Source organism: Lissotriton vulgaris, chromosome 10 (assembly GCF_964263255.1).
Source record: "Lissotriton vulgaris chromosome 10, aLisVul1.2, whole genome shotgun sequence".
NCBI lineage: Eukaryota > Metazoa > Chordata > Amphibia > Caudata > Salamandridae > Lissotriton > Lissotriton vulgaris.
Window position 1 is genome coordinate 564,798,073 of NC_141698.1, and position 26,874 is coordinate 564,824,946.

Here is a 26,874-nt window from a genome sequence, read left to right on the forward strand (position 1 = left end):
CTGCACTAACCTCACCCGTCTGCTTCCAGACAGATCTGTGTTTATCCAGCACCCCGGTCCCAATGTGGCGCCTCCAACTACCTGAGCAGCGGCTCTGTCACGGAGCATGACTCACCTACCCCGGTGGCATCCCATCCTGACCCTTCCTTCACTAATTTGGTAGTACCAGCCAGAGCTGTGAGAAGCGATTGACTGGGACCAGTCTACATTATCGTTTACCTGGTGCCACGCCTGCTTCAGTGCAGGGAAGGACGCAAGAACTCACCTGGCGTGCAGTGCGTGTGTACTAATAAATACAAGTGCTCTGCTTTCAACATGAGTTCCCTGAGGCATAAAACGAGCCAGGACAGAGGGAGAAAACAAGGAATCTTCACAATAGCAGCTGTTAGAGCTCATTTCATGCAGTGGATCGGCGAGAGCATGATCGGAACCCTCGGCAGTAATAATGCACCAGACGGCACTACATTTCAGTTAATTGGATTGCCAAATGTTCGGACTATGTGTGTGCCACTGCTAGTTCCTGCATCAATACTGCATAGGAGTTAACTTGTGAGAAAAGGTGGGATATGCACCAACCATTAGCCATTTGCAGGCTACGATTTTTGAGTGACAAAGACAAAAGTCAATCCAAAGAGGTGGGAGGAGTCAGAATCCACAAAGTACATACCACAGATCACCTGACAGCGCAGGAGCTAGCTAGGCTCGACCTAAAAAGGGTACTAAAAAGCAATATAGAGAAAAGAGTTCCTTCCATTCTGGTCTTATTTTGAGTTAGCGGTTGTAGCTGTGATCAATGGCACTAATTTTTGAAGGCCAGCATTTATTTTTCCTCATATTTTGACACAGGGCAAGGGAGAGAAAAACACAAAAGGAGAAAAGATGGATGAAGAGAAAAACTGAAAAACAGTTACCTGTGGAGAAAGCAGAGATGAAAACGAACACACAAGAGTGAAATTAAGGGGCAGGAGGTGAATGGTGATGAAACAAAGAGGCACAAATTGACTCAGACGAAAGGAAATCTCAAGATTCATTAACGGGCAGCAGAAGGAGCACTACAGAGTAAAGATAGGAACCTACCCCCTAGATGGTAGTATTTTCAATGCTCCTCTTATGGACCCCAAAACCATATGACCTGAATTTGCGGTGGGTATTCATGTAGAGATGTTTTAAGGCATGGGCAAAGTGGGCAAGTGCCCAGGGCCCCCACCTTCAAAAGGGGCTTCCTAGGAAAATGAAATTATTCTCTAGCATATTTTTGTATCTTAACCTTTATCGTAATAATTCATTATTTCAAGGCAAATTGGGCTTGTATTAAAAAAAATGAGTAATCAAATTTAAAGTAGATCCAAACAGGGTCCCCTATAATTTTCTTGCCCAGGGCCCCCAAAATCCTTAAAATGACACTGCATCCATGTATGTGTTGGACTTGGCCCGCAGGGCAGGTTCACCCCTAGACTTTTTGCCTTATTTGTGACCCTGCGTCAGTGATTTTTGGGTCTCTGCGCACTTTCCCCTGAGTCCCAGAGTGAAAGTGCATGCGTGTAGCATGGCTGGCCTGCCCTCCCATAGGAATGCATGGGGAATGTGTGTGTCCCTGGTAGTTCCTGATGCGTGGGGAGTGCAGGCTCGAGTTTGGTATGCCTGAACTCGTGAGAGTGAATGCTGCAAGATGGTGTCTGCGGCATGTGTGTGTCTAGTTGGGAAGTGCTACTTCTGGACATTGAGATATGTGTGCAGTGAGGGTGCTGGAGCGTGATTGGCTGGAGCTGGCTGGCATGCCAGGCTCCAGGAAGTCTAGATGGGTCTGCCCGGTGGTGAGTGGGAGATTAGCATGAGTGATGTGTGGGAGGAGTGTACCTGGGTCCTGGATGGGCTGGGTTTTCCCCACACAATGCTGGCTCCGCCCCCCTGTGGTGTGTCTAACGACCCTAGCCTCCCCAGTGAAAGGAATGGGTGGTTGGGCCATCAAGAGTGCTCCAGAACCAGCTGCGACTGGTTTTCCCCCCACCCTGCACATTGTAACAAAGGATTTGTTGGTATAAGAAGGGGCTGTGTCCCCACTGAAGATGTTCTTCTTTTGGAATCTTGCCAGAGGGGGCTTTTGCCGCTGCTGGGGCCAGAAGGACCGCCACTTGGGGAGTCTCCCTGCCTGGAGACCCAGTGTGCTGGCTCTGGCCCAGCCTGGCCCCCCCTGCCTGCCTCCAGCCCTGCTGGAGCCCTGTCCTGTCCTCCAGTGCTGGGGAGCACTGAGGACTCCTGCCTGCAGCCTGAGAGCGCTGCTCTCTGCCCTTCAGCGCTAGGAGCGCTGAGATCGCCTGCCTAGCGCTTGGAAACGCTGGACTTTACCCCCAGCGCCTGGGAGCGCTTTTTGCTGCTGTTTAGCGCTTACGAGCGCTCATTTGTGCCTGCAGCGCTTGGGAGCGCTGTGGTCTGCAGAGGCCGGTGCCCACCCGGCCTCCGATCGCCCCGTGTGGTGGTTGGACGGCGCGGGTGCCACCCCGCTCATTGCCGTATTATTTTGCCCAAGTGCCGATTTGTTGGATTCACGAGGGAGCCCACTCCTCGGATCCTGGGAAGCCGCCTGCCTGCCTAAAACGGGCCGCCGCGCTGCCCGCGACGACCCGGAAGCACTGGGCCGGCTGGCCAATCAGAGTGCGGCCCCGGAAAGGCCGACCGGAAGTCCCGCCTCCCTCGCCGAGCCGAGAGAGAGCCTGCCGAGGCTCCCCGAGAGGAGAGGAGAGCCCCGGGACCAGCGGGAGAGACCCGCCGCCGCTGGAAAGCCCAGCGCCTAGACCGGTGAGTGCCTGCCTGCAGAGGAGGGGGGGGAGCGTCGGGACACATTGCCGGTGTCCGCCCCGCCCCCTCTCTGTAGCGCGACCTCGCGCCGGTAGCTGTGGAGAGTCAGAGAGGCTCTCAGGGGGGGCATTTCTTCACTCCACGAGCCCTGAGAGGCTCTGAGCGCCCCACGAGCACGTCGAGTCCCCAGAGGGGGGACTCCCAAAGAGAAGCGCCCGTGTGTTTCGAGCCTGAGGGCTCAGGGGGCATCTCCACGTTTTGGAGCCACGAGGTGCCCCGGGGGCACCAGTTGATTTAGAGCCCAGCGAGGCTCTTAGCCAGCATTATTGCTTTGGGTCCCCAGAGCGAGGGACCCCCCAGCCCAGCGAGGCTGCACCTGTTCGCTGCTGGAGCCCTGAGAGGCTCAGCAGCCCCCCCCCTTACTTGTGTAAGAGAGCCTGAGAGAGGCTCACCAGTGCCACAGTGGGGGTTCTTTGAGCCCAGAGAGGCTCCAACTTTGTGCTAACTTTCCCTGCTCCAGTTGTCCAGCACTTAGTGGACAACTGCCACGTTTAGGCCCTGACATTGGGACACCGGGACAAGTCACAGGTGGTGACTGGTGAGTTTGGGGAGATAGTTAGTGACCTTTACACCTCTGAATGGGTAGATTATTCATCATGTGTTCTCTTTGTCCTTTTACACCTCTGAATGTTACGACATCATGTGTGTTGCTTTTGCACCCCCTACAGGTAGTGTGACGTGTAGGTGGTTGTTTTCTCCCTAGGTACAGGTGGTGCTAGGGAGGCCCTGTTACCAGTAATTACTGGTTGTATGCTATTACTGGTTGTATGCTATTACTGAAAGTGCTATTACTGAAAGTATTGCTTTATTACTGAAGGTATTGCTAAAGTGCTATTACTGAAAGTATTGCTTTATTACTGAAGGTATTGCTAAAGTGCTGAAAGTATTGCTGCTAAAAGTGTTGATACCCTTGACAGTGGTTCAAGTGGCCCTGTCCTGTACAAATATCCCTTGTAAATTCCGCCCGTGCCTGATTGGCACAGTGTAATAAGATGTGTGTTTTATCTGATGTATATTTTTATAATACAAAGGCTATTTTTACATAACCTTGTGTGGAGTGTTTCTTTGTGGTGGGCCTTGGGTGTTGTTGCTGGGGTGCATGCGCAAATACTTAACTTACATCGCCTCCAAGTTTAGCCTTGACTGCTCGCGCCACGTTACCTAGAGGGCGAGTGGGGGTTGCCTTGGCGTGTGACTCCCTTGCCCTGACACTTAGAACTGGCGATCCCTGACTGACCTCGACGCGAGTCTTGGCCGGCCAGGGTCCCGGGTCTAACATTGGCGGCAAGCGGTGAGGATAAGAATTTGTGTTTGCGTTGTACCACAGTAGCAACTGGCCACTACAAAGCTCTGCATTTTAGATGACCACATTTTTGGGGATTATTGTGTTTTGGTAAAAAGTTCCATTATTGCTTCTCCTGAAGACTGTAATTTGATAATTGTGTCCTGTACAGTTGTCCCCCGCCCTGCTTCCAGAGTTTGGTACCTGTGTCACATGTGGTCAGGTTGAGAAGTCAGGGGTGGTAGAAACTGCCTTACCGATCCGAGGGGAGGGTGTGTGTGGATGAATGGTGTGTTTCCCTGGACGCATGAGTGAGTTCTTTTTTTAAGGAGAGTGGAAGTTTTGGAATTGTGTACTTTTTCTTCAGATTGCTAGGTCCCTTGTGTTGCACGTGTCTGTGAGCATCCTGTCAAGATGGAATCTCCTTTGAACCTGTGTGGCCTGTCTAAGTACAGTGTGCATGAGTTGGTACGGTTACGGAAGGAGAGAGACATCCCAGTGAGTGAGTCAGACACCCAGTCCAAGCTTAGGGATAACATGATCCTGCGGCAGAAGAGTGACTGGGAGCGTGAGCACAGTGAGAGGGAGAGGGCCCGGACCGCACGCCATGAGGGTGGTGGGTCTGAGGGGAACCCTGTAGAGTCTGATGTGGAGAGTGAGTTTGACAGTGGATGGGCGCCAGCAGAGAGCGAGTACCCCCTAGATAGGGAGTCCCTTGCTGGGTCCCGTGTCAGATGTAGCCCCCCATCCCTTTCCCTGTCCCCAGAAGAGTGGGTGGATAGGAGAGAAGAGAGGGAGCACCAGCTGGCCATGGAGAAGCTCAGGTTAGAGTATGCCTGGAGGATGGCGCAGCTGGGTGTGAATGAGCGGATTGCAGAGGCTGAGAGGGCCTGGGCCAGGGAGAAGGTAGCCCTAGAGAGTAGGTTATCCCCTGCCCGCAGTCCGAATTTTCTGGATCCCCCAGGGAGGGTGGAGTCCAGTGGTGGCAGCTTTTTAAGTGTTGATGTTGACAGTCCCACTCCCAGTTCCCAGAGTATGGTTCCTGGTTCTCCAGAGGAGGAGAAAAGGTTGAAATTCAGGGGCAGTAGGAAGCTGCCTCACCAGTCGTGGGAGGAATTTGAGGAGGACTGTTGTGAAGCCCTGTGCGATTGGGTACAGGAGCCCACGAAATGTGATTGGGACATATTGTTCGATGTGTTTCTCAGAGAGCAGATGCTCAGTTGTTGTCCCCCAGGGTTGCGACAACACCTGATGGGGTGTGGATTGTCTGAACCATGGGAGCTTGCACTGGAAGCAGACCGCTGGGAGAGGGCCAGAGGTGCTGTACAGTCATTAGAGAGTGAGTCCAACAGCAGTGGTACAGGGAGCTTCCAGCCCAGCGTGGTGGAAGAGGCTCAGTGTAGCCCAGCTAGGTCCCAGTATAGTGGGAAGGGTGAAGGGGCTGACTGCCTGGCTCAGTGGAGCAGGAGTCAGGGGGTGGCTGAGAGCACCCCGAGGCCCGAAGCCCTGTCTCAGAACTTGGGTGGTTTCTTGAGGGAACACCAGGTTGGGGATCTAGGCTGTCCTGTTAGTACACTTGAGGAGGATCTCCTAGTGTCTAGGGAACCTGGAGTGTCTGTAACCAGAACTCCAGGGGTTCCAGTGTCCGGCAGTGTCGCTCCAGTTGGGAGGGCACAGAAGTCCGAAGCGAGGAGTGATTGGGGGACGAGTTTCCCAGTGGATGCACCAGTGGACCAGAGACTAGCCAGTTGGGCTAGGTCTTGGGTGGACCCGGGTGGCGCCACTTCTGGTCTGGGGGATCTTTGCGCCCTGTCAGGTGGACAGGAGGCGGAAGATCTGCGCCAGACAGACCATCACACGACACATGGGTCATGTGTCAGCCTCAGGGGGATTGCGTGTGAGTCCCCAGAAGTCCTGGAGTGCCAGGCAATTATTCCACCAAAGGTTTTAGACCGGAGGTTGGGAGGCCAGGTGCAGGTTCGGCCTGACCTGAAGGGTAGGACGACTGTAAGCAGTGTCCTGACCGGTTCTTCCAGGGGAACTTTTCCAGTTGGGAGAGGGCAGACCTCTGGAAGGGGGTGCAGAGGGTGGGAAAGCCCACCTCTGACCCCGGTGCAACCTGAGGGGTTAGACCCTAGGTTGGAATGGCGTTCAGGGTGTCCCCCTCGCAGGAGGAGGAGGAACCCTGGAAGAAGAGGTAAGGCGAGGAAAGCCTTCTCTGAGACTCCTGGTCCGCCTGAGGTTGTAGACCAAAGGCTGGTGAACCAGTGGCAGTCTAGTCCTGTCTTGCAGACAGGGAGAGTGGAGAATGGACACTATGTGCCAGGGGTTACTACACCCCGCTCTGCGAATTGGCAAGGACCGGTGGCACCTGGGTGGCCCAGGGCCGGGTCCTGGCCGCGGACAGCTGAGGAGTACCAGTGGGGTAGCCCAGTTGGTCCTTACAGGAGCTTTAGAAGGAACCCTAGGGGTTCACCGTGGCATAGAACAGGAGAGTGTCCCGGCAGTGGCGGGCCTGCGTCCGTGTTCTATCGCCCCAAGCAGGGAAGTCCATCACGGTGGTGATTGTTCTCCCCTGCGTTTTGGCTGGAAGGGGGTTGTGTTGGACTTGGCCCGCAGGACAGGTTCACCCCTAGACTTTTTGCCTTATTTGTGACCCTGCGTCAGTGATTTTTGGGTCTCTGCGCACTTTCCCCTGAGTCCCAGAGTGAAAGTGCGTGCGTGTAGCATGGCTGGCCTGCCCTCCCATAGGAATGCATGGGGAATGTGTGTGTCCCTGGTAGTTCCTGATGCGTGGGGAGTGCAGGCTCGAGTTTGGTATGCCTGAACTCGTGAGAGTGAATGCTGCAAGATGGTGTCTGCGGAATGTGTGTGTCTAGTTGGGAAGTGCTACTTCTGGACATTGAGATATGTGTGCAGTGAGGGTGCTGGAGCGTGATTGGCTGGAGCTGGCTGGCATGCCAGGCTCCAGGAAGTCTAGATGGGTCTGCCCGGTGGTGAGTGGGAGATTAGCATGAGTGATGTGTGGGAGGAGTGTACCTGGGTCCTGGATGGGCTGGGTTTTCCCCACACAATGCTGGCTCCGCCCCCCTGTGGTGTGTCTAACAACCCTAGCCTCCCCAGTGAAAGGAATGGGTGGTTGGGCCATCAAGAGTGCTCCAGAACCAGCTGCGACTGGTTTTCCCCCCACCCTGCACATTGTAACAAAGGATTTGTTGGTATAAGAAGGGGCTGTGTCCCCACTGAAGATGTTCTTCTTTTGGAATCTTGCCAGAGGGGGCTTTTGCCGCTGCTGGGGCCAGAAGGACCGCCACTTGGGGAGTCTCCCTGCCTGGAGACCCAGTGTGCTGGCTCTGGCCCAGCCTGGCCCCCCCTGCCTGCCTCCAGCCCTGCTGGAGCCCTGTCCTGTCCTCCAGTGCTGGGGAGCACTGAGGACTCCTGCCTGCAGCCTGAGAGCGCTGCTCTCTGCCCTTCAGCGCTAGGAGCGCTGAGATCGCCTGCCTAGCGCTTGGAAACGCTGGACTTTACCCCCAGCGCCTGGGAGCGCTTTTTGCTGCTGTTTAGCGCTTACGAGCGCTCATTTGTGCCTGCAGCGCTTGGGAGCGCTGTGGTCTGCAGAGGCCGGTGCCCACCCGGCCTCCGATCGCCCCGTGTGGTGGTTGGACGGCGCGGGTGCCACCCCGCTCATTGCCGTATTATTTTGCCCAAGTGCCGATTTGTTGGATTCACGAGGGAGCCCACTCCTCGGATCCTGGGAAGCCGCCTGCCTGCCTAAAACGGGCCGCCGCGCTGCCCGCGACGACCCGGAAGCACTGGGCCGGCTGGCCAATCAGAGTGCGGCCCCGGAAAGGCCGACCGGAAGTCCCGCCTCCCTCGCCGAGCCGAGAGAGAGCCTGCCGAGGCTCCCCGAGAGGAGAGGAGAGCCCCGGGACCAGCGGGAGAGACCCGCCGCCGCTGGAAAGCCCAGCGCCTAGACCGGTGAGTGCCTGCCTGCAGAGGAGGGGGGGGAGCGTCGGGACACATTGCCGGTGTCCGCCCCGCCCCCTCTCTGTAGCGCGACCTCGCGCCGGTAGCTGTGGAGAGTCAGAGAGGCTCTCAGGGGGGGCATTTCTTCACTCCACGAGCCCTGAGAGGCTCTGAGCGCCCCACGAGCACGTCGAGTCCCCAGAGGGGGGACTCCCAAAGAGAAGCGCCCGTGTGTTTCGAGCCTGAGGGCTCAGGGGGCATCTCCACGTTTTGGAGCCACGAGGTGCCCCGGGGGCACCAATTGATTTAGAGCCCAGCGAGGCTCTTAGCCAGCATTATTGCTTTGGGTCCCCAGAGCGAGGGACCCCCCAGCCCAGCGAGGCTGCACCTGTTCGCTGCTGGAGCCCTGAGAGGCTCAGCAGCCCCCCCCTTACTTGTGTAAGAGAGCCTGAGAGAGGCTCACCAGTGCCACAGTGGGGGTTCTTTGAGCCCAGAGAGGCTCCAACTTTGTGCTAACTTTCCCTGCTCCAGTTGTCCAGCACTTAGTGGACAACTGCCACGTTTAGGGCCTGACATTGGGACACCGGGACAAGTCACAGGTGGTGACTGGTGAGTTTGGGGAGATAGTTAGTGACTTTTACACCTCTGAATGGGTAGATTATTCATCATGTGTTCTCTTTGTCCTTTTACACCTCTGAATGTTACGACATCATGTGTGTTGCTTTTGCACCCCCTACAGGTAGTGTGACGTGTAGGTGGTTGTTTTCTCCCTAGGTACAGGTGGTGCTAGGGAGGCCCTGTTACCAGTAATTACTGGTTGTATGCTATTACTGGTTGTATGCTATTACTGAAAGTGCTATTACTGAAAGTATTGCTTTATTACTGAAGGTATTGGTAAAGTGCTATTACTGAAAGTATTGCTTTATTACTGAAGGTATTGCTAAAGTGCTGAAAGTATTGCTGCTAAAAGTGTTGATACCCTTGACAGTGGTTCAAGTGGCCCTGTCCTGTACAAATATCCCTTGTAAATTCCGCCCGTGCCTGATTGGCACAGTGTAATAAGATGTGTGTTTTATCTGATGTATATTTTTATAATACAAAGGCTATTTTTACATAACCTTGTGTGGAGTGTTTCTTTGTGGTGGGCCTTGGGTGTTGTTGCTGGGGTGCATGCGCAAATACTTAACTTACATCGCCTCCAAGTTTAGCCTTGACTGCTCGCGCCACGTTACCTAGAGGGCGAGTGGGGGTTGCCTTGGCGTGTGACTCCCTTGCCCTGACACTTAGAACTGGCGATCCCTGACTGACCTCGACGCGAGTCTTGGCCGGCCAGGGTCCCGGGTCTAACAGTATGGCTTTCCTCAAACGACAACTACCAGAACCAAAGTTTCCTGTCTACTGTAAAGCACAGTCTTCTTTAGGCAAGGGCACTTGTGGAGGGAGAGACCAAAGGTGTAATAGAAAGTCACCAGCCAGTGAGTGAACAAAAGCTTGACGAAAGACAAGCAAAATGTAAATATAATCTTAGCATAATGACACTTAACGATATCCAGACAAAAGTGTGGAACAAGGACCTGGGGGTCTTCCCGATCTCAGATGAGGCTTATTCCAACTCCAGACTGAATTCTTCCAGAAAGTACACCTGGAAGTATTTTTTCATAGAACGAACTGAGCCCCACAGAAAGCACTAATACTAGTTTATGTAAAAAATCGTATTTCATACCCTGAACTATCAATACGCTACAATTTTCTTGGTCTTCGAGCAAAAGGTTACCTAAAATCTAGATTCCTTGAAAAAGTACAATACTGGACCATTTTAGAAGCTATCAAATGAAGACAACATATATTTATTTAGAATTAACAAACACCAATTCCATTACAATCAAGCCGGCAGATAAAGGGGGTGCTATTGTTATAATGCCAAAATAAATGTACAGGAGTGAGTGCTTGAAACTCCTCAATCATTCCAGAAAATAAAATAGGTTAGAGAAGGGCTCTATTCCCGAAATAATGGAGACTATTGCTTTTATAGTGGGGAAATCTATGGAAAGGGATTGGATCACAAGATACAAGGCAGAATCTTTGGTCAACCAGAAACCGAGGAGCTTGCTTGGAGAAATCCTCCTGGTAGGGTGATTGAGAAACTCTATTTGCCTGCAAAACGGATTTTAAGAATCAAAGAGGCCTTGTAAGCTCTGTATGGTTCGAAAGATCACAATTAGTGATTCCAGGGTACATTCTTGGAGGAAGGGGTTGCATCCTATTTTAAAAGATTTCTAGTCTTGCGATTAGGTTATTTAAAGACCAATGTGTCAAATTTGACCTAATCATTACAGAAACAAATGTATTTTTGATTCACTAATTGTGATCCTTGAATCCATATAGAGCCTAGTGGTCCTATTTTTATTTAGATATTCAGACATTGAGGTGGTACTGGCTTAGGATCTTTGAATAGTTTCTCATTTCCCCATTATTTGTGCATACTGCAAAAATGATTACCTTCTCCTAAGAAGACCGTCTCGCTCTAATGTATTGATGTGGTGGTATGCATGGGGACATTTTCTAATTGGGGCGAATGGCTTGCAAGTGCAGAAGGTTTCTTTTGGTTTTACGACCAGACAAGAGAAACCCAAGTATAGCTAGGGACCAAGGGAAGTATTAGAGCTATAAGGAGCACCTGTTGTGGTGCTCCCTGGAGGGCTGCAAAAATAACAGTTGATGGACAGAATGCAGAACAATGTCATACATTCACCCCAGTACAGAGATCTGGGCCTAAATCCATCGTTTTTTGCACTCCACACCACCCCAGTTCACCCAGTGGAGGAATACGTACCCATAAAGTACCCATTTTAATATAAATAAACTACTGATTTATCAAACTTATACTGTGCATTATTGTTGTGCACGTACAGTATAATGTTCACTTAGGGACCATTGTTCCTTATAGCTTTGAAGGTTTCTTATGTAGCACACAGTGCTTTGAATATTAGTTTGTGGCCTGGTATGGCAGGCAGTGTGGTCGTTCATAAAGATGGATGAAATGGCTGTGTGGTGTGGAATCAGTGGTTGATTTGTAATAAATAAGTGCTGGGGCTCATGTCAGGAGGCAGCATGCACCAGCCCATTTCTCCTGTTAGCGCCACCCTAAAACAGAACAAACTACTAACCATGAAAGTGGGGAGAGGATGTGGTGTGATGATCAGAGCTGCAGACTTTGGAGCTGGGTAATCAGGTTTAAGTCTGAGGGCTCAACAACCTGTGATGCTGGGCCAATCGCTTAATCTCCCCGTAAATGAATGTGTCCTTAACTGGTGCTCATGAAAAGCACCAGTGATGATTAAGTGCCAGTGCTGAGCACCGGAAACCACAGGCTCAAATTAAGCAGTGTCGAAATAAAGTTTCTTTTTGATTAGAAAGTAATGTCAGAAAGCTGTTGAAGATAGAACATTTTATTGATGTGTTCTGTTTGATTTAACGGTGAGGCCGCTTATCGTGTAACTGGCCAGATTAACCACAGTTTCTGCCCTGCTTTTTTTCTTATTACCATCTTCGATATTGACAGGTCTGGCTCATACGTAGAACATTGGTGACCCGCTTGGACCCCTCTTCAACTCTCCAAACATAGGTTCCCCGCTTATTTATACACAGAGTTACTGGAAAAATGCACTTTTTTGGAAGCTGCGTTTTCCACATATTTATGGATTTGGCATAGTCTATCACCTGCTGCATAATGTACAGATTAAAACAAAATACATTTTGTTTCCAGCTCAAATGGATCAAAAGTTACATAAAACGCAGCAACATGTGTTGCCAGGCAGCAGAAGGCCATAAAAAAAATGCTTTTATTGTCATTTTATAAAACATTAGAAGACATATTTTGGTTCAACTTCAATGGAATCATGACCTTTATGAATACTGCAACATATTTACATGCGAGATCTTTACCTGCGCCCCAGGCACGTCTCGGTGGTTCATTCATAACAGGTGATCCATTCCTATAAGAGAAAACTCCCTTCCCACCCTCCCCAGGGAACCACACCATGTTACAGTAAAGCAAATATATCACTCAAACTTCCATCTACTCTTCAGGAGCTGTGCACCCTATTTATGAAGTGGCGTAACAAACCTTGAGGGGGCCTCCCTGCAAAGTACATGAAGGGCTACCCCCCACCCCCGTCCCGGACCCAGTCAGGAGCTCTCAGACCAGAGGCCCATGCACAGTACCAGAGGGGTCCCCTGGAGCTTGGGAGCCCCCCTACACTGCGGGGGCTGCGAGGGCAATGTTACACAACTGTATTTATGGAAAAACTTGAGTAGACAATGGGACCTGCAGTAAGGCGCACATGGCCCAGTGGGAGGTGAACCTCACTGCTGAATCCCAACTATCCCTCTCCCAGTAGAGACAAGCTAATCAATCCCCTGTGTGGTATAATATTATCATCTTCATAGAACAGTCAAGGAAGATCATGGTGGTCTGAGGTCATTTTTAGCATGTTCCAAAAAATCATGTAATACTGTGTCCAAGTAAATGGGCAGGGGTGGCCTGTATGGGTCTGTCTTCTTCTCCCTCCGGAGGGCCATGTTTTTGCCTATCTGACAACCTCTTGCCGCCCCTTCGGGCTTAAAGGATGAATAGCGGACTTCCACCTTATTGATTTCTGACTGCATAATTTAGTCAATCCTGCCACATAATTTGGCTCTCTCCTGCTGCATAATTCCAGTGGACCTGTAAATTACACATCAACATTGTCTGTATTTTCCTCTATGCATTCATACTTTATATTATTAGGAAGAGACAATTAAGGTGCTATAGAAAAAAACTAAATAAATATGGAATGTAGCAGTAGTGATATTTATTTGACCTTCATATCTCAGAAATTCAATTTTAGTGCATCAAGAGACCATTGTACTGGAGAGTGTGCCCTTTGGAAACTTCACAAAACTTAACTTGAACTGTAAATGTCCTTAAACATCAGGACATGAACTTGACTTTTGGAAACATTCCATTATACATTTTCGAGGACTTACCCCAGACGTTTAATGCTGGGGCATTTTCTGAGACTTTCAGTGAGCTTCTGGGCTCCAATGCCAGTTATTCGATTGTACTGCAGGCTGAAAAATAAAAACGCCCGTTAGCACACTTGCTAGAAAAACTACTACGCCATTTATGTTAAGGATTTAACCACACTACAAATAAAAGCTCTATAACCACTTTTAAAATGTTTTTGAATATAAGCGAGATGATGTGCAAGCAAAACTCATTTTAGGGAGTCTTCCATGGTCCATAAATGCATGGCTTTGGGGAAATACAGAAAGCCACGTATGAAAGTGCCTTTTTCCTACCTTTTGTGCCTAAAAAGGTGCAACACAGGCACCTTTTGCTCAATCTTAAACAATGTAAGTTGGTCCCTGTGACAAAGTGACACTAAGCCAGATATGTTGAAAATGTAGGAGATATTTATTTAACAACCTCAGCCATCAAGACAGCAGCTCCAACTGCCACTGTCTAGAACCTCTATGTACTAGGTTCCATGTCGGAATACCAGAACTGGAACCTAGATACATCACACATCTCCCTTCATATATAAACAAACTTATAAAAACATACAAAGACAGAAAGTAGCATAACATGACATATTATCTTACAAAATCCTTCAGATATCTGGGAACTCTACTAACCCTGAGACTCCTGCGGTTAGTATCATTACTGGTGTCAAACTTGGTGCCAAACTTGGATGTACCTTCACCGGAGGAATCTAGATCTTCACCAGCAACTCGTGTATGCACATGTGCCACACGATTGTGATTCCAAATGCAACCATCATCTGTTTTCACAGCATTTTTGAAAAGTTTTATTACAGTTTTAATACAAGTAAACTTTGACCATTTTTGGCAACCAACAGGAACCCTAATCTTAACCTTGTCTCCTATTTTGAAATTCGAAACTCTCGAAGATTTCCGAGAGTCATAATGAATTTTCCTCTTTTCCTGTAGCAATATCTCTTTATCTCTCCACTGCCCAATCTTATTATTTTTAAAACCTTTATCTAAAGTCATCCAACCCGGACACATGCTGGTATTAGAAGATCTCCCTCTAAATAATTCAAAGGGAGTTCTACCTGTGGTAGAATGAGGTGCAAACCAGTATGCAAAAATTCTATTCTGCAGCTCAACTCTCCAATCAAGACAATTAAACCTTGCCAATTGAATACTCTCTTTCAACGTTTTGTTGAACCTCTCCAAAGAGCCATTTGACTATGGATAATATAAATAAATCTTTTTGTGAATAACACCACGAGCAGACAGATATCTTTCCATCTCATCTGAACAGAATTGAGGACCATTATCAGAAAGTAAAGATTTTGGAAAACTCTCTCTTTTAAAAATCGAATCTAAAAACTTGATCACACACCGAGATGTTAATTTTCGCACTAACCTAACTTCAACCCAACGAGAGTACAAATCCATCAAAACAATCAAATAAGGAGTTTGATGTTCACCATGTAAAGGACCCACTATGTCAATTGCTACTTCATCCCAAGGACACAAAGACAACTTCCTACAAACCATCGGAGGACATCTCGGCTTAAGTACCTTATTGCTTAACTGACAGGGCACACAATCACGAACAGCACGCTCAACCATTAAATCCAGATCCGGCCACCAAAAATCCTGTCTGATACATTCCTTTGTTTTAGAAATCCCCATGTGCCCTTCATGAGCCATATTTATAATGTTATTTCTTAAAGCCACCGGAGGAATTAACCTTGTGCCTCTTGCAAGAACACCTTCAACAATGGCCACTCATGAGACACCAAGGACCATGGTTTAGAAAGCTTGTCATTCAAGATCCTAGACAACAAATCCATCACTTTCACCAGCTCAACATCCTTAGCTAATTCATCTTTCCACTCCTCCTCTTTTATAGCACCAAGAGTAATGTCACACACCCCAACATCACTCTCATAAGCATTTTCATCATCTTCACCAACTGATTCCATTTTCTCAACTTTATCCACCAAACGCAACAAACAATCAGCCGAAATATTACAACTGCCTGGAATATGTTCAAATTTAAAATCAAACTCCTGTAGAGAAATGACCCACCTCCTAATCCTGGAAGACACTGAATCAAGACCTTTTTTTTCCACAATCTCCCTAAGCGGTTTATGATCCGATCTCACCACAAAAGGGATACCCCACACAAACTTTTTAAATGTATTTATTTATTTATTTATTTTTTAAACACCTTTATTAACATGATTCCAGTCGTACACAGGATTCCGCATACAACCTCCCCGGGCCGGCGATGCGATAAAGGCAAACAGATGCAAGTAGACAGTAAACAGTGCATGCAAAGTACACAGCCTGATGCCGTCAACCCGGGGGTACGGCGGCGTAGCAGCACCAGTTAGTGGAGTCCTCAATCGCAAACTTCCTCCGACGTCATGGATGTTCACATGATAGTGCCTGTACACTTACAGAGGTCAGGTTATGTAGGCCGCAAGCTGTAAAGCTAGAAATGTAGGTTTGTTTTGTATTTTAAACCTCCCCCCCCTCAACAGCGAACTTCCCTCTCCCTTCAGAGGCAAACAAGGAAGAACCCCCCCCCCCCATAGAACTCCCCATACCCCCCTCCCTCCTGCTGCCTTACCCGTTCGCTAACCCACCTGTTGTATGCAGTGCCAAGTGTAATCTCGTGTTGGTGTCCGCCTCCCTTGCCCCTGGTGTACCTCCTTCTGGACAGGCCGGGTAAGTGTCACCCCCGCCCTGTGGAGCCCCCCTTGTGTAGTATCATCCGTCCCTCGCCCTGGGACAGCCAGGCTTCAATACTCCACGCAGCCATCGCCCCGCCATTCCACTCAAAGTGCTCCCTCCCCCGATTAAGGCCTCTAAGGTGCTCAGTGTGCATGTCCGTTATTGTGTATCCTCCCCTCCCGCCCGCTGTGTGTCCTCTGCATCTTCCCTGGTGTTTCTGAAGATGGTATATAAGCCCCAGAAGTTTTTCAGCCTGCTGGTGGAAGGCAGGAGCTCGCTGTAGTGTTCAGCTTGCGTGCAGCAATACACCATGTCCCTGGCCCAACGTGTTTTGATCGGGGTCGGCCCTCTCATCCAGCACTGCTCCACCGTACGTCTCGCCAACAACAATCCCATGTCCGCCAACCTCCTACACGCCACCGGCAGCGACCTCGAATAGACCAGTAGCGCCAGAGCAGGGTCCATAGGTAGGTCATGGTCCAAAATCTCGCTCAATTCCGAAATACCCGCCTCCCAAAACTCATATATCTTGCGGCAGCCCCACGCCATGTGCAGGAAGTCCGCCATTGGAGCATGGCAGCGTTCGCATTCCGGGGACTGTCTGAGGCCATAACGATGCAATTGTTCAGGAGTATAATACACTCTCTGTAGGAATTTAAAGTGTACCAACCTGTGTCGTCCGTTCAGAGACACCTTTCTAGTATTGGCATAAACAATATGCCCACATCGAGTCATCTATTTCCGTCTCGAGGTCAATTTGCCAGGCCAATCGGGCCTTTGGAAGGCTCCTGTGCTCTGTGGGTGGCAATGCTTTTGTACAGATGCGTCGTCAAATGTCGTGGGGAGGCTGTCGCTATGACGTATGAGAGCTTCGGAATATCTGACGGATCTGTTAGCTCCGGCCCTAGAACGTCTCGTAGGGCACTTCTAAGTCTGTGGAACTGGTACCTCTGTAAGAGTGTCGGGCTCTCAACTCCCTGTGCAGCCTGATCCCATGTTTTGGCCTTGCCGTTCTCAAATAGATCTCCAGCAGTATTGAGTCCCAGCTCATGCAGCGCTCGGAGTACGTTCCAGTCCCCGATGGGGGCCAGCCACTGTAGCCACTCCACCGCCATCGCAAGGGAGTACAGCAGTACTTCCTCCCTAGCCTGCATTAAGGCATTCCATGCATGCTTTGTTGCAGTTATCGAGTCTAATACACCCACCCTCCGATCAACTGGAGTACAGACCGTGGCCGGGAATGGGAGAGGTTCCGCGAAAAGCCGTTCCATCCGTAGTGTGGGATGTTCTTGTCCCAATGAATCCATGTGTGCAGGTGCGTGGCCTGGGCCACTCTATAATATCTCTCCAGGTCAGGCGCACCCAGTCCTCCCAGTTCACACAGGAGCGTAAGAGTACTACACCGGACGCGCAGCTGTCCCCCCCCCCCAAGCCAAGCGGGTCATAAGTTTAGTGAGGTTCCGAAAGAAGGCTCTTGACAGAATTATGGGTAGGGCGGTGAATAGGAATAAGAATCTCGGGAGAATCACCATCTTCATGATGGCCACTCGGCCCATCAGGGAAAGCGGGAGCTTGCACCAACGTGCCATGTCCTCTTCGCATTTGCTAAAAGCCACCCCATAGTTCTCAGAGAAAAGTACCTCCGGGTCAGTGTGAATCTTAATGCCAAGATACCGCACCGGGTCTGTTGACCAGTGTAGCGGGTATTCCATTTCAAAGCGATCCGTCACCGGGGTCAGTGGGAACACCACCGACTTCTCCCAGTTAACCTTAAGACCCGAGAGGGCGCCGAAGCACACTACCTCCGGTAGAACAGGGGACAGGTTGAACTCTGGATTCCGTACGTACAGTAGCGTATCGTCCGCATACGTCGAGACGATTATTTTGTAGGACGGGAAGCTAACCCCCCTATGCCAATGATACTCCCGCAGTGCGCACGCGAGTGGTTCAGCGACTAGGGCGTATAGCAGCGGGGACAGGGGACAGCCCTGCCTCGTGCCTCTGCTGATGGGAAAAGGGTCCGAGACCTGATCTCCCAGTCGCACCCGAACCACCGGTCTCCAGTACAGGGCGCCTATCATTTGCAAGAACTGCTCACCAGCCCCATGCGCCGCATGACCCTCAGCATGAAAGGCCATTCAACGGAGTCGAACGCCTTCTCCATGTCAAGGAAGATTGGGACAGCCTTCACTTCCTGGCGCACATGCTGCATGGTGCCCAGTACCGTGCGTATGTTATAGGACAGGTTCCGTCCCGGTATAAAACCGGATTGTTCTGGGGCAACCACCTCTGGCGCTATAAGGGCCAGTCGGGTAGCCAAGACCGTGGCGTAAAGTTTATCATCCACATTTAGGAGTGAAATCGGTCATTACGAACTGCAGACACCAGGGGGCCTGCCTGGCTTCAGTATGGTGACCAAGAGGGCCTCTCTCATAGTGCTGGGCATGCTGCCTTCTTCGCATACCTCGTCAAACAGGGACAATAGGTGTGGGAAAAGTTTATCCTTGAAAGTCTTATAGAAGCCTACTGTCAATCCATCGATCCCGGGAGCGCTGTGGACACGCATGGAAGCTAAGGCCTCAGAGAGCTCGTCCGCTTGGATCGGTGACATGAGAAACTCTCTGTCAGATTGCGCCAAGAATGGTAGTTGTATATGTTCCAGGTAATCGTCAATGTCAGCCTCTAGATCGTGCGTCTTGGTAGTGTACAGGTCCGAATAGTAGTCGCGGAAAGTAGAGAGAATGTCCACTTCCGCCGTGACTATATGTCCTCCCGGGGTTTCAAGCTCCGCCACTCGGGGGGTCTTTTTGTCATCCCGCAATAGTCTGGCTAACAGTGAGCTAGGACGCTCACTCTCACCGTAAGTCCTCGCCGAGGCGTATTTCCCCATGTAACAGACCTCCCTGTCCGCCTCTTCATTGAATTCCGAGATTAGGGATCGCAACCTATCCGCTAAAGTGGGGTCAGGGTCAGTCAGGAGTCTCGTCTCCAGGTCCGCTAGTTGGGATTCCAAGGTGCGTAGCCGCTGTCGTATGGCCTTCAGCAAGCTGGAATGTTTGGCCATGGCTATCCCGCGGATAAAGACCTTGAAGGCGTCCCATATCGTGTGGAAGTTATCCACCGAGCCTAGGTTCTTTTCAAAGAAGACGTCTATTTCCTCCGCCAGTTCCCCTCTAAAGGTATCGTCCAGTAGGGCATATGGAGGGAAGCACCAGGCGAACGGGGGAATCCTGCGGTTCGGCGTCGCCAGGACCAGCAGAACTGGGGAGTGGTCGGACAGTGTTCCCGTGAGCACGGAGCATTGCACAATTTGGCTGGTGATGGAGTGAGAGGCCAACCAGTAATCAATCCTGGTATGTATGTCATGAAAGGAAGAGTAATGTGTGAACCCACCCCTGCCCGCATTCCTGCTCCTCCAGACATCCACTAGATCTAAAGTCAGCAGCTCTGCCTGTAGGGTCACCGCTGCTGCAGCTGGCCTTCGTATGGGACCAGAAGATCTATCCAACCCGGGGTCTAGGACTAGGTTAAAATCGCCCCCCCAAAGCATGTGCGCTGAGGTGTATGTTCTACAACAAAGGGCCAAGCGGGCATAGAAATCGGGGGAGTCATAGTTCGGGCCATATACATTTACCACTACTAAGTCATGGCCCCTACCCTCGCACCTTGAGATTAGGTAGCGGCCCTCGGGATCTGCTTTAAGTGGACGGAGGACCAATTAGGAGCGTGGGTTCACCCACGTCAAGATGCCCCTAGAGTGTGTAGTGAAACCTGCCGCTGTAGAGTTGCCTACCAGACCCCTGTGCCATAGTATCCCGCTCGTGAGTGGCAAGTGTGTTTCTTGGATGAGGACCAAGTCTACCTGATGCCTTTGCAAATAGTGGAGTACTTTCCTCAGTTTCCTGTGGTCATTAAGACCCCGGACGTTCCAGGTCAACACTCTGAGGGTATCCGGAGGATTATTCAAGTCAGTCACCTGGGCACTAGCCATCGGAGTAAATTGAGGGCACATAATAGCATAGTATCTTCATGCCACCAACATCACACGCAGCGTTCGAAGGGTGCAGCGAACATTCAGGAAATAGCCCCCCTCCTCCCCTACCTCCCACATACCCCCCCTACCAGGGAACAGCAAACCCCCAAACATTTCCCTCCATCCCCCCACCCACAGCAGACCCACCCCAACCCGGTCCGACAGTGTTGTACCCACCCCACTCCCCAGTGATCCCACCTCAACTAGAGTTAACCAACAAAACAGTGTGCTAAACGCGCGGGGGCCTAGGTAGCCAAATGTCATAGTCTCTACCTAGGTCTCAGAGCGCTCGTCAGCCTTTCTCCCCGCCCCCGCCTTGCACATAAGCCCTCGGTCAGTGCAACATTCAACATCTTAACAATAAGCAGTGCCACAGTGCCCCCGCGAGATACATGTCCAGGTCCTTAAGCAGCAAATGTTCCCAGGCCCAGTTCCGTTGGCCCCCAACATATACTAGAGTAAATCATGCAACGTGCCCCAACAGGTGCCTGGACAGGGGGGGCGCAGAAGTCGCGAACATAGCCGCCCCTCCTCCCACACACCCCTCCCCCTCCCCACCACTTATCTGTTTGACCTGCAGTCCTCAGAAGATGTACCATGTTGTCCTTCACCCCACCCGAGGTGGGCCACAACGAGAGCGAATCCGGAGTCCACACCTCGAATGCCCGGCGGGCAGCAGGCCAACCCATCCCGACAGAGTTTAGTCTTGTTCATCTAAGCGGCTGTCGCTGTCGTTGCCCCCTTGATTCTTGTCTGAGCTTCCTTTAGCTTCCTTCGACCACCGCTTCATTGCCTGCTGCAGCACTTTAGGATCCGTAAAGATGTGAGAATGGCCTCCTTTGTTGACCCGTAACTTAGCCGGATATAGCAGTGCGTAGTCCAGACCCATCTCCCTTAGGCGTTTTTTGTGTGGAATGAATTGTTTCCGCTCCTCCTGCACCTTAGCCGTAAAATCCGGATACAGGGAGATAGCTGACCCCTCGTATTGTAGGTTTTGTTTTGTGCGTGCCAGGCGGAGTGCAGTGTCCCTGTCCCTATAGTTGAGAAGTTTCGCTATAATAGGGCGGGGAGGCACCCCAGGTTGCGGCTTGGGCGCCAGCGATCTATGCGCTCTCTCCACCGTAAACATGTGGGAGAACACTCCGTCGCCAAGAAGTTTCACGAGAAGCTGTTCCACAAAGTGCTCCATAGGGCCCATCGCTGTAGTCTCCGGAAGGCCCGTGATGCGCAGGTTACAACGCCGATAACGTGCTTCCAAATCCTCGGTTTTATCCTGCAATGTCTGCATCATCCGTTCCATCTTCTTCTGCGCCGTATCTAGATCGGTTTGCGCCTCCTCCACTTCCGTCATTCTGCGTTCCGCCATATCATGCCTCTCGGCGTGTTTGTCTAGCCGCTCCGCCATCTGATCCATCCTATAGGACATCGCGTCAATCTTGGACCCTAGGGCCGGGATGCTGGATTGGATACCCTGTTCCATAGAGAGCAGCATAGTTTTTAAGTCTGTATCAACACTAGGAGCCTCCACCAAGCGTTCCATCGGGCCGCCCTCAGCCACCGGGCTCTGCTGTATCAGACGCTTCTGCGAGAAGGGCAGCTTACTCTGAGTTCTATCGCCCTTGCCCATGTTGCCTCTCCTCACTCCTGCAGTCCGCACCAATGCGTAGGATCGTCAAGGTAGCCCTCCGGGTGATGGCGCACAAGGATATAGTGCCTGCAGTCTGCTCCTCACCTCCAGTCTCCCCCGGCCGGGGCCCCGTCGGTTGTGTGATATGGGCACTGATGCAGGAGCCGACGGAGGAATAGTCAAGCCGGCGCCGGTTTTGAAGGGCCAACAGGGTGAGACAGGGGGGCCTCGCCGATCAGGGGGTACGCCTTGTGCCAACCAGGAAATGCACCCACCTCCAGGCACAATATCAGGAGTGCCCACGCTGGCGACCTGTACCCTCCGCACCGCAGTCGTCGAGCTCAGAAAGGATGCAGTGATCCAGCCGAAGACAGGTCGTTGTCTTTCTCATGTAGGGGCCCCCCAGTCCAGCCCACCGCAATATTCTCCCCCTCACCTCGTCCCGAGGCTGCCGAAGTCGGGGCCCTAGCAGCTGTACCACAGGGGGGGGAGGCGTATTCCTTCCTTGTTCTCTAGTAGCGGCTCGGCAGGAGGGGGGAGGTTTCCAAGGACCGGCACCGCTGAACTCTGTTGCGGAGGGGCAGCGGGGGGGCCGTCTGCCTCAGTCGCACTGCTATTTTGTCCCCCGATGCTCCGGATGGGGGAGGGGTCGAGGGACCGATGCCTCGCGGCGGGCGCTGCCGCATATCGTGTCACGCCACCAGGGCGCCTGCTTAACTCCAGCCCGCGACTTTGCGGCCTGGTGTCTCTGATGCGCGGCACTTCTCCAAGCCGCTATGGCGCCAAACACTCGTCGTCGCTGGAGCGCCCGGCTGCCCCCCACGCTCCAGGCAGGTCGCGGGGGCAGGGGCTGATCCCAGATCGTTGCTGGGAAGGATTATGTAGGATGTTTAGGGCTGCACACGGCGGAGCTGCGAGATTAGACGGCCATCCCTCTCGCTGGCTAGCTCCGCCCCCCAACTTTTAAAAATGTATTAGCAACCCAAAAAATGGCAAGCGCCTCCTTCTCAATAATCGAATATTTAACATCAGCACTCTTCAAACATCTAGAATCACAAGATATTAGATCCTCACTACCATTCCTCACCTGAAAAAGCAAAGCCCCCAGCCCTTTACTACTAGCATCCGTGACTATAAACGTTGGGTCACCAGGTCTAAAAGCCTGTAGATTCGGAGCATTTTTAAGATCTTCCTTAATCTGCACACAAAAATGAATTCGTGTGGACTGATGAATGTAACACGAATTCATTTTGTCTACACATCACACTCCTGAGTTTCTCAGTTTTAGCTGCAAAATTTTTTATGAAATTATTGTAAAATTCAGCCATTCCCAGAAATGACAAAAGTCAAATGAGAACACAAATGAAATTTCATCTTGATTCTCACATTACCTACATTAACCCATTCTGATGGATGTTCAATCCATTCAGTGGTTTTACAGAAATTAAGGCTAAAAAATATTTGAATATCTGGAGAATTTAATTTGAGGGACTCACGCAAGAGCCCCCCAAACCCAATTAAAAAGAAATACAGTGCTCTGATTGGCACAGGGGGCTTTTTTTTTCTTGGGCCAATTTGCTCCCTCGGGAGCAGAGCTCCTGCAGGAGCATGCACTATGATTGGCTGCCTGCAAAATCAGAAAACATGTTGCAGGGAGCCATCCCAAGACTCAGGAGCTTTAGTCCCTGTGTAGTTTTATAAAACAATGTATAAAAAAGGGGGCAGGGTAGAGATACCCACCTCCCTCCCCGGGGCCCAAATACAAATATAAAAAAAAATCTTGATCTAGAGTAAGTCCTGCTGGACTCCCGCAGGATCCTGACTTTATAAAATAAAATCACCTGTTGGGATTTTAAATGTATTAAATCTGACACCCAGGTGGGTCTGAACCTGGGGGTATTCAAAATTATATATATGGGAAGGGAGGCATAAATTGGGCCATTTTCAGTCCGGAGAATAAAAGGCTGTGCTCAACTAGTGTCAAATCCCACTGCATGTATAAGTATCAGGGATCTGACACTTTTGACATTCTGAGATCATTCATCACAATAAGTAGGAGATGTAAATACAATGTATTTGCCAATATTTCACAGCTGACAACACAAGTAACAAAAGGCCTTTATGCAAACTGCACACAATTTACCATTTGCCGGGAGACAAGATCTCATTCATCGAATAAATTATGGAAATCATCCCATCTAATGTTGAACAACATTGTTTCCAGATCTTCCTTGGAGACGTCGATCTACAAGGGAATGACCTTAATGACCCCGTTGTAAATAGCCTTTTTCTAGTTGACCTCAATATGATTCAAATCTGTGACACCCACACATCGTGGGTTTGATCCAGGACCTATTTATCTCAAAACCCAACTCCATTCAACTGTAATCGATAGTCCTGTGTAACTGGACTAATCACCACTACATCACCTTCTGCATCATAGCATCTTGGACTACAAAAAGATGTTAACTTAAGAAACCCAGACACTGGAAAAGATCAAGGCAAAATGCAAACCGGAATGAAATGATATCCCTTAGCAAAATGACCCTACCTCCTTCCGCTGAAATGCACAAGTTACTACTTGTGTAACGATATATCTGTAAGAGACATTAGTTAGTGATAGATTCCTTACCTTAGAATATCCCCAGGTGTCAGACTGGATCCAGAAATTTTTGTGTAGCAATACCCCTGCGCGTCGGTAGGCGTCGTCTGCGGCTCCGCGTCCGTCGTCGGCGTCGTTAGCGCCGGAATGACGTCGTTGGAGTACTTAGACGCCGCCCATGCGCGCTGACATCAGTTCTGATACACAGCTTTTCCGCGCCAGATACGCAGAGCCATGATAGAACCAACACTGGTGCCATGAAACTAGGGCCCTGAAAGGGGATGACCTTAACCCTAGCTATCGGTTCGCAGAACGGGGAGGATGGGTGGGTCGGTAAGGAATCTATCACTAACTAATGTCTCTTACAGATATATCGTTACACAAGTAGTAACTTGTGCATCTGAAAGAGACACGTTAGTGATAGATTCCTTACCTTAGAATAGATACCCCAGCATTACCAACCACGGTGGTGGGTCTGTGAACCAATATCACACCAGAAAGTCCTGGAGGACGGAACGGCCAAAGAAGCCATCCCTCCGGACTTGACTGTCCAGGCAATAGTGCCTTGCGAACGTGTGCAGCGAGGCCCACGTCGCTGCCTGGCAAATGTCCTGTAAGGGGACTCCTCGGCCCAGGGCAGTTGTTGTTGCCGTGGCACGAGTGGAATGAGCCCGCAATCCAGCAGGGGGCTTCTTTTTCGCCATGGAGTAACATGCCTGAATACACAAGATGATCCACCGCAAAATGGTTCTCTCGTGTACTGCCTTTCCCTTCTTCGTGCCCACGTAACCAACAAAGAGTTGGTCATCCACCCGGAATTGGCGTGTGCGATCTAGGTAATAGGAGAGCGCACGTTTTGGATCCAGACAGTGGAGCCTCTCTTCCTCTTTCAAGGGATGCGGAGGCGGAAAGTAGGTAGGCAAAGTAATGGACTGCCCGATGTGGAAGGCCGTGACAACCTTGAGCAGAAAGGAAGGTCGTGTACGCAACACCACCTTGTCCGGATGAACAGATAAGAAAGGTGGAGTATGGCATAAAATTAGTATCCTACGCCGACGATACCCAACTGCTCATCTCGCTATCCCAAGCCCCTACCTTAGCTGCAACCAACTTCAAAAACTGCATGCAGGAGCTGGCAGGTTGGATGAACCAACACTGCCTAAAACTTAATGGCTCCAAAACAGAGGTTCTTGTGATAGGTGGTAGCGATACCAGCTGGACTCAGGATTGGTGGCCCTCTTGTCTAGGACCTTTACCTACCCCTGGCAAGGAAGCCAAGAATTTGGGGGTCTGGGTTGATCCCAAACTCTCCTTTGACAGTCACGTCCACAAAGTGGTAGGGAAGTGCTTTGGGGTGCTAAAAACCCTAAATCGAACTCTAGACCTTCTTCCTCTAGAGGCCAGACGCACCCTGACCCAAGCACTAGTCACCTCCCGTATTGACTACGGTAATGTGCTACTTTTAGGGACAACAGAAAAGAATATGAAAAAGCTTCAAGTCCTACAAAATACGGCAGCACGGTTAGTCCTCAGGTTACCCAAAAGAGCTCCCTCTAAACCCACCTTGGATGCTCTTCATTGGCTTCCTATAAAAAAAAGGATCCTCTTCAAAGCATTGCTCATATGCTACAGGATTAACTCCATGAAAGCCCCTGAATACCTCAAGGACTTAGCTATACCCTATGAGCCAAATAGAGCACTTCGCTCTATGGGAACTGGTCTCCTTAAAATTCCTCGTATAAAGAAGGCCAGGATGGGAGGACGATCCTTTCGCGTGCTGGCGGCAAAAAACTGGAATGTCCTTCCCATGAATATCAGACTAGCTGGAACAGAAACTATTTTCAGGAAACTCTTAAAAACCTACCTGTACACCCTATAATTTTTGCCCTCCGTCCTGCTACTCTCTCCACAGCGCGGGGACACGCCGGGATGGTGTCACTAGGCGCTTTACAAACTCCTTTATTATTTATTATTATTATTAGAAGAAAGAGCCTGGAGCTCACTCACCCTCCTGGCAGAGGTGATGGCGACCAGGAAAGCAGTCTTCAATGTGAGAAGACGGAGAGGACAGTTATGGAGCGGCTCAAAAGGGAGCACACATCAGATAAGTGAGAACAAGATTCAAGTCCCACTGGGGCATCACAAAGGGAACAGGAGGAAACATGTGTGTGATGCCCTTCAGAAATCTATTTACAATGGGGGACTTGAATAAGGAAGGCTGATCAGGTAGCCTTAAGAAGGCGGAAAGAGCAGAAAGGTACCCTTTAAGAGTGCCCAGAGCAGAGCCCTGCCGGGCAAGGGAAAGAAGGAAGAGCAGCACTTCAGAAAGGGGTGCAGAGAGAGGATCCACAGCCTTTGCTGTGCACCATGCCACAAATCTGTTCCACCTGCAGGCGTATACCGACTTTGTGGAGGGACGCCTGGCTGCCAGAATGATATCACAGACTTCAGGAGGCAAGTCAAATGGCCTCAACTGTCGCCGCTCAATCTCCAAGCTTGTAGGTGGAGACTGGACAGGTTCGGGTGCAGCACAGTCCCCTGCTGCTGCGACAGAAGGTTCTCCCGAAGAGGCAGACGAATCGGGGGATCGACTGACATGCTGAGTAGCTCGGGATACCAGTATCTTCGTGCCCAGTCCGGAGCCACAAGGATAACCTGGGCCCGGTCGCGCCTGATCTTCTTCAGCACTCTGGGCAGAAGTGGTATAGGCGGAAAGGCGTACAATAGACCGCAACTACACTCGCCACGAA

General features: G+C 50.6%; 1 protein-coding gene across 3 annotated transcripts in view; it reads right to left on the reverse strand.

Moving 5' to 3' along the window:
- CIITA (class II major histocompatibility complex transactivator) overlaps positions 1-26,874 on the reverse strand; it is a 451,080-nt gene that overhangs the window by 16,730 nt on the left and 407,476 nt on the right. For all 3 annotated transcript variants that reach the window (XM_086941420.1, XM_086941419.1, XM_086941421.1), the window contains one exon: positions 13,133-13,216. In XM_086941420.1, coding sequence (XP_086797546.1) covers positions 13,133-13,216 — 84 coding nt within the window. The remainder of the gene's footprint in view (positions 1-13,132; positions 13,217-26,874) is intronic.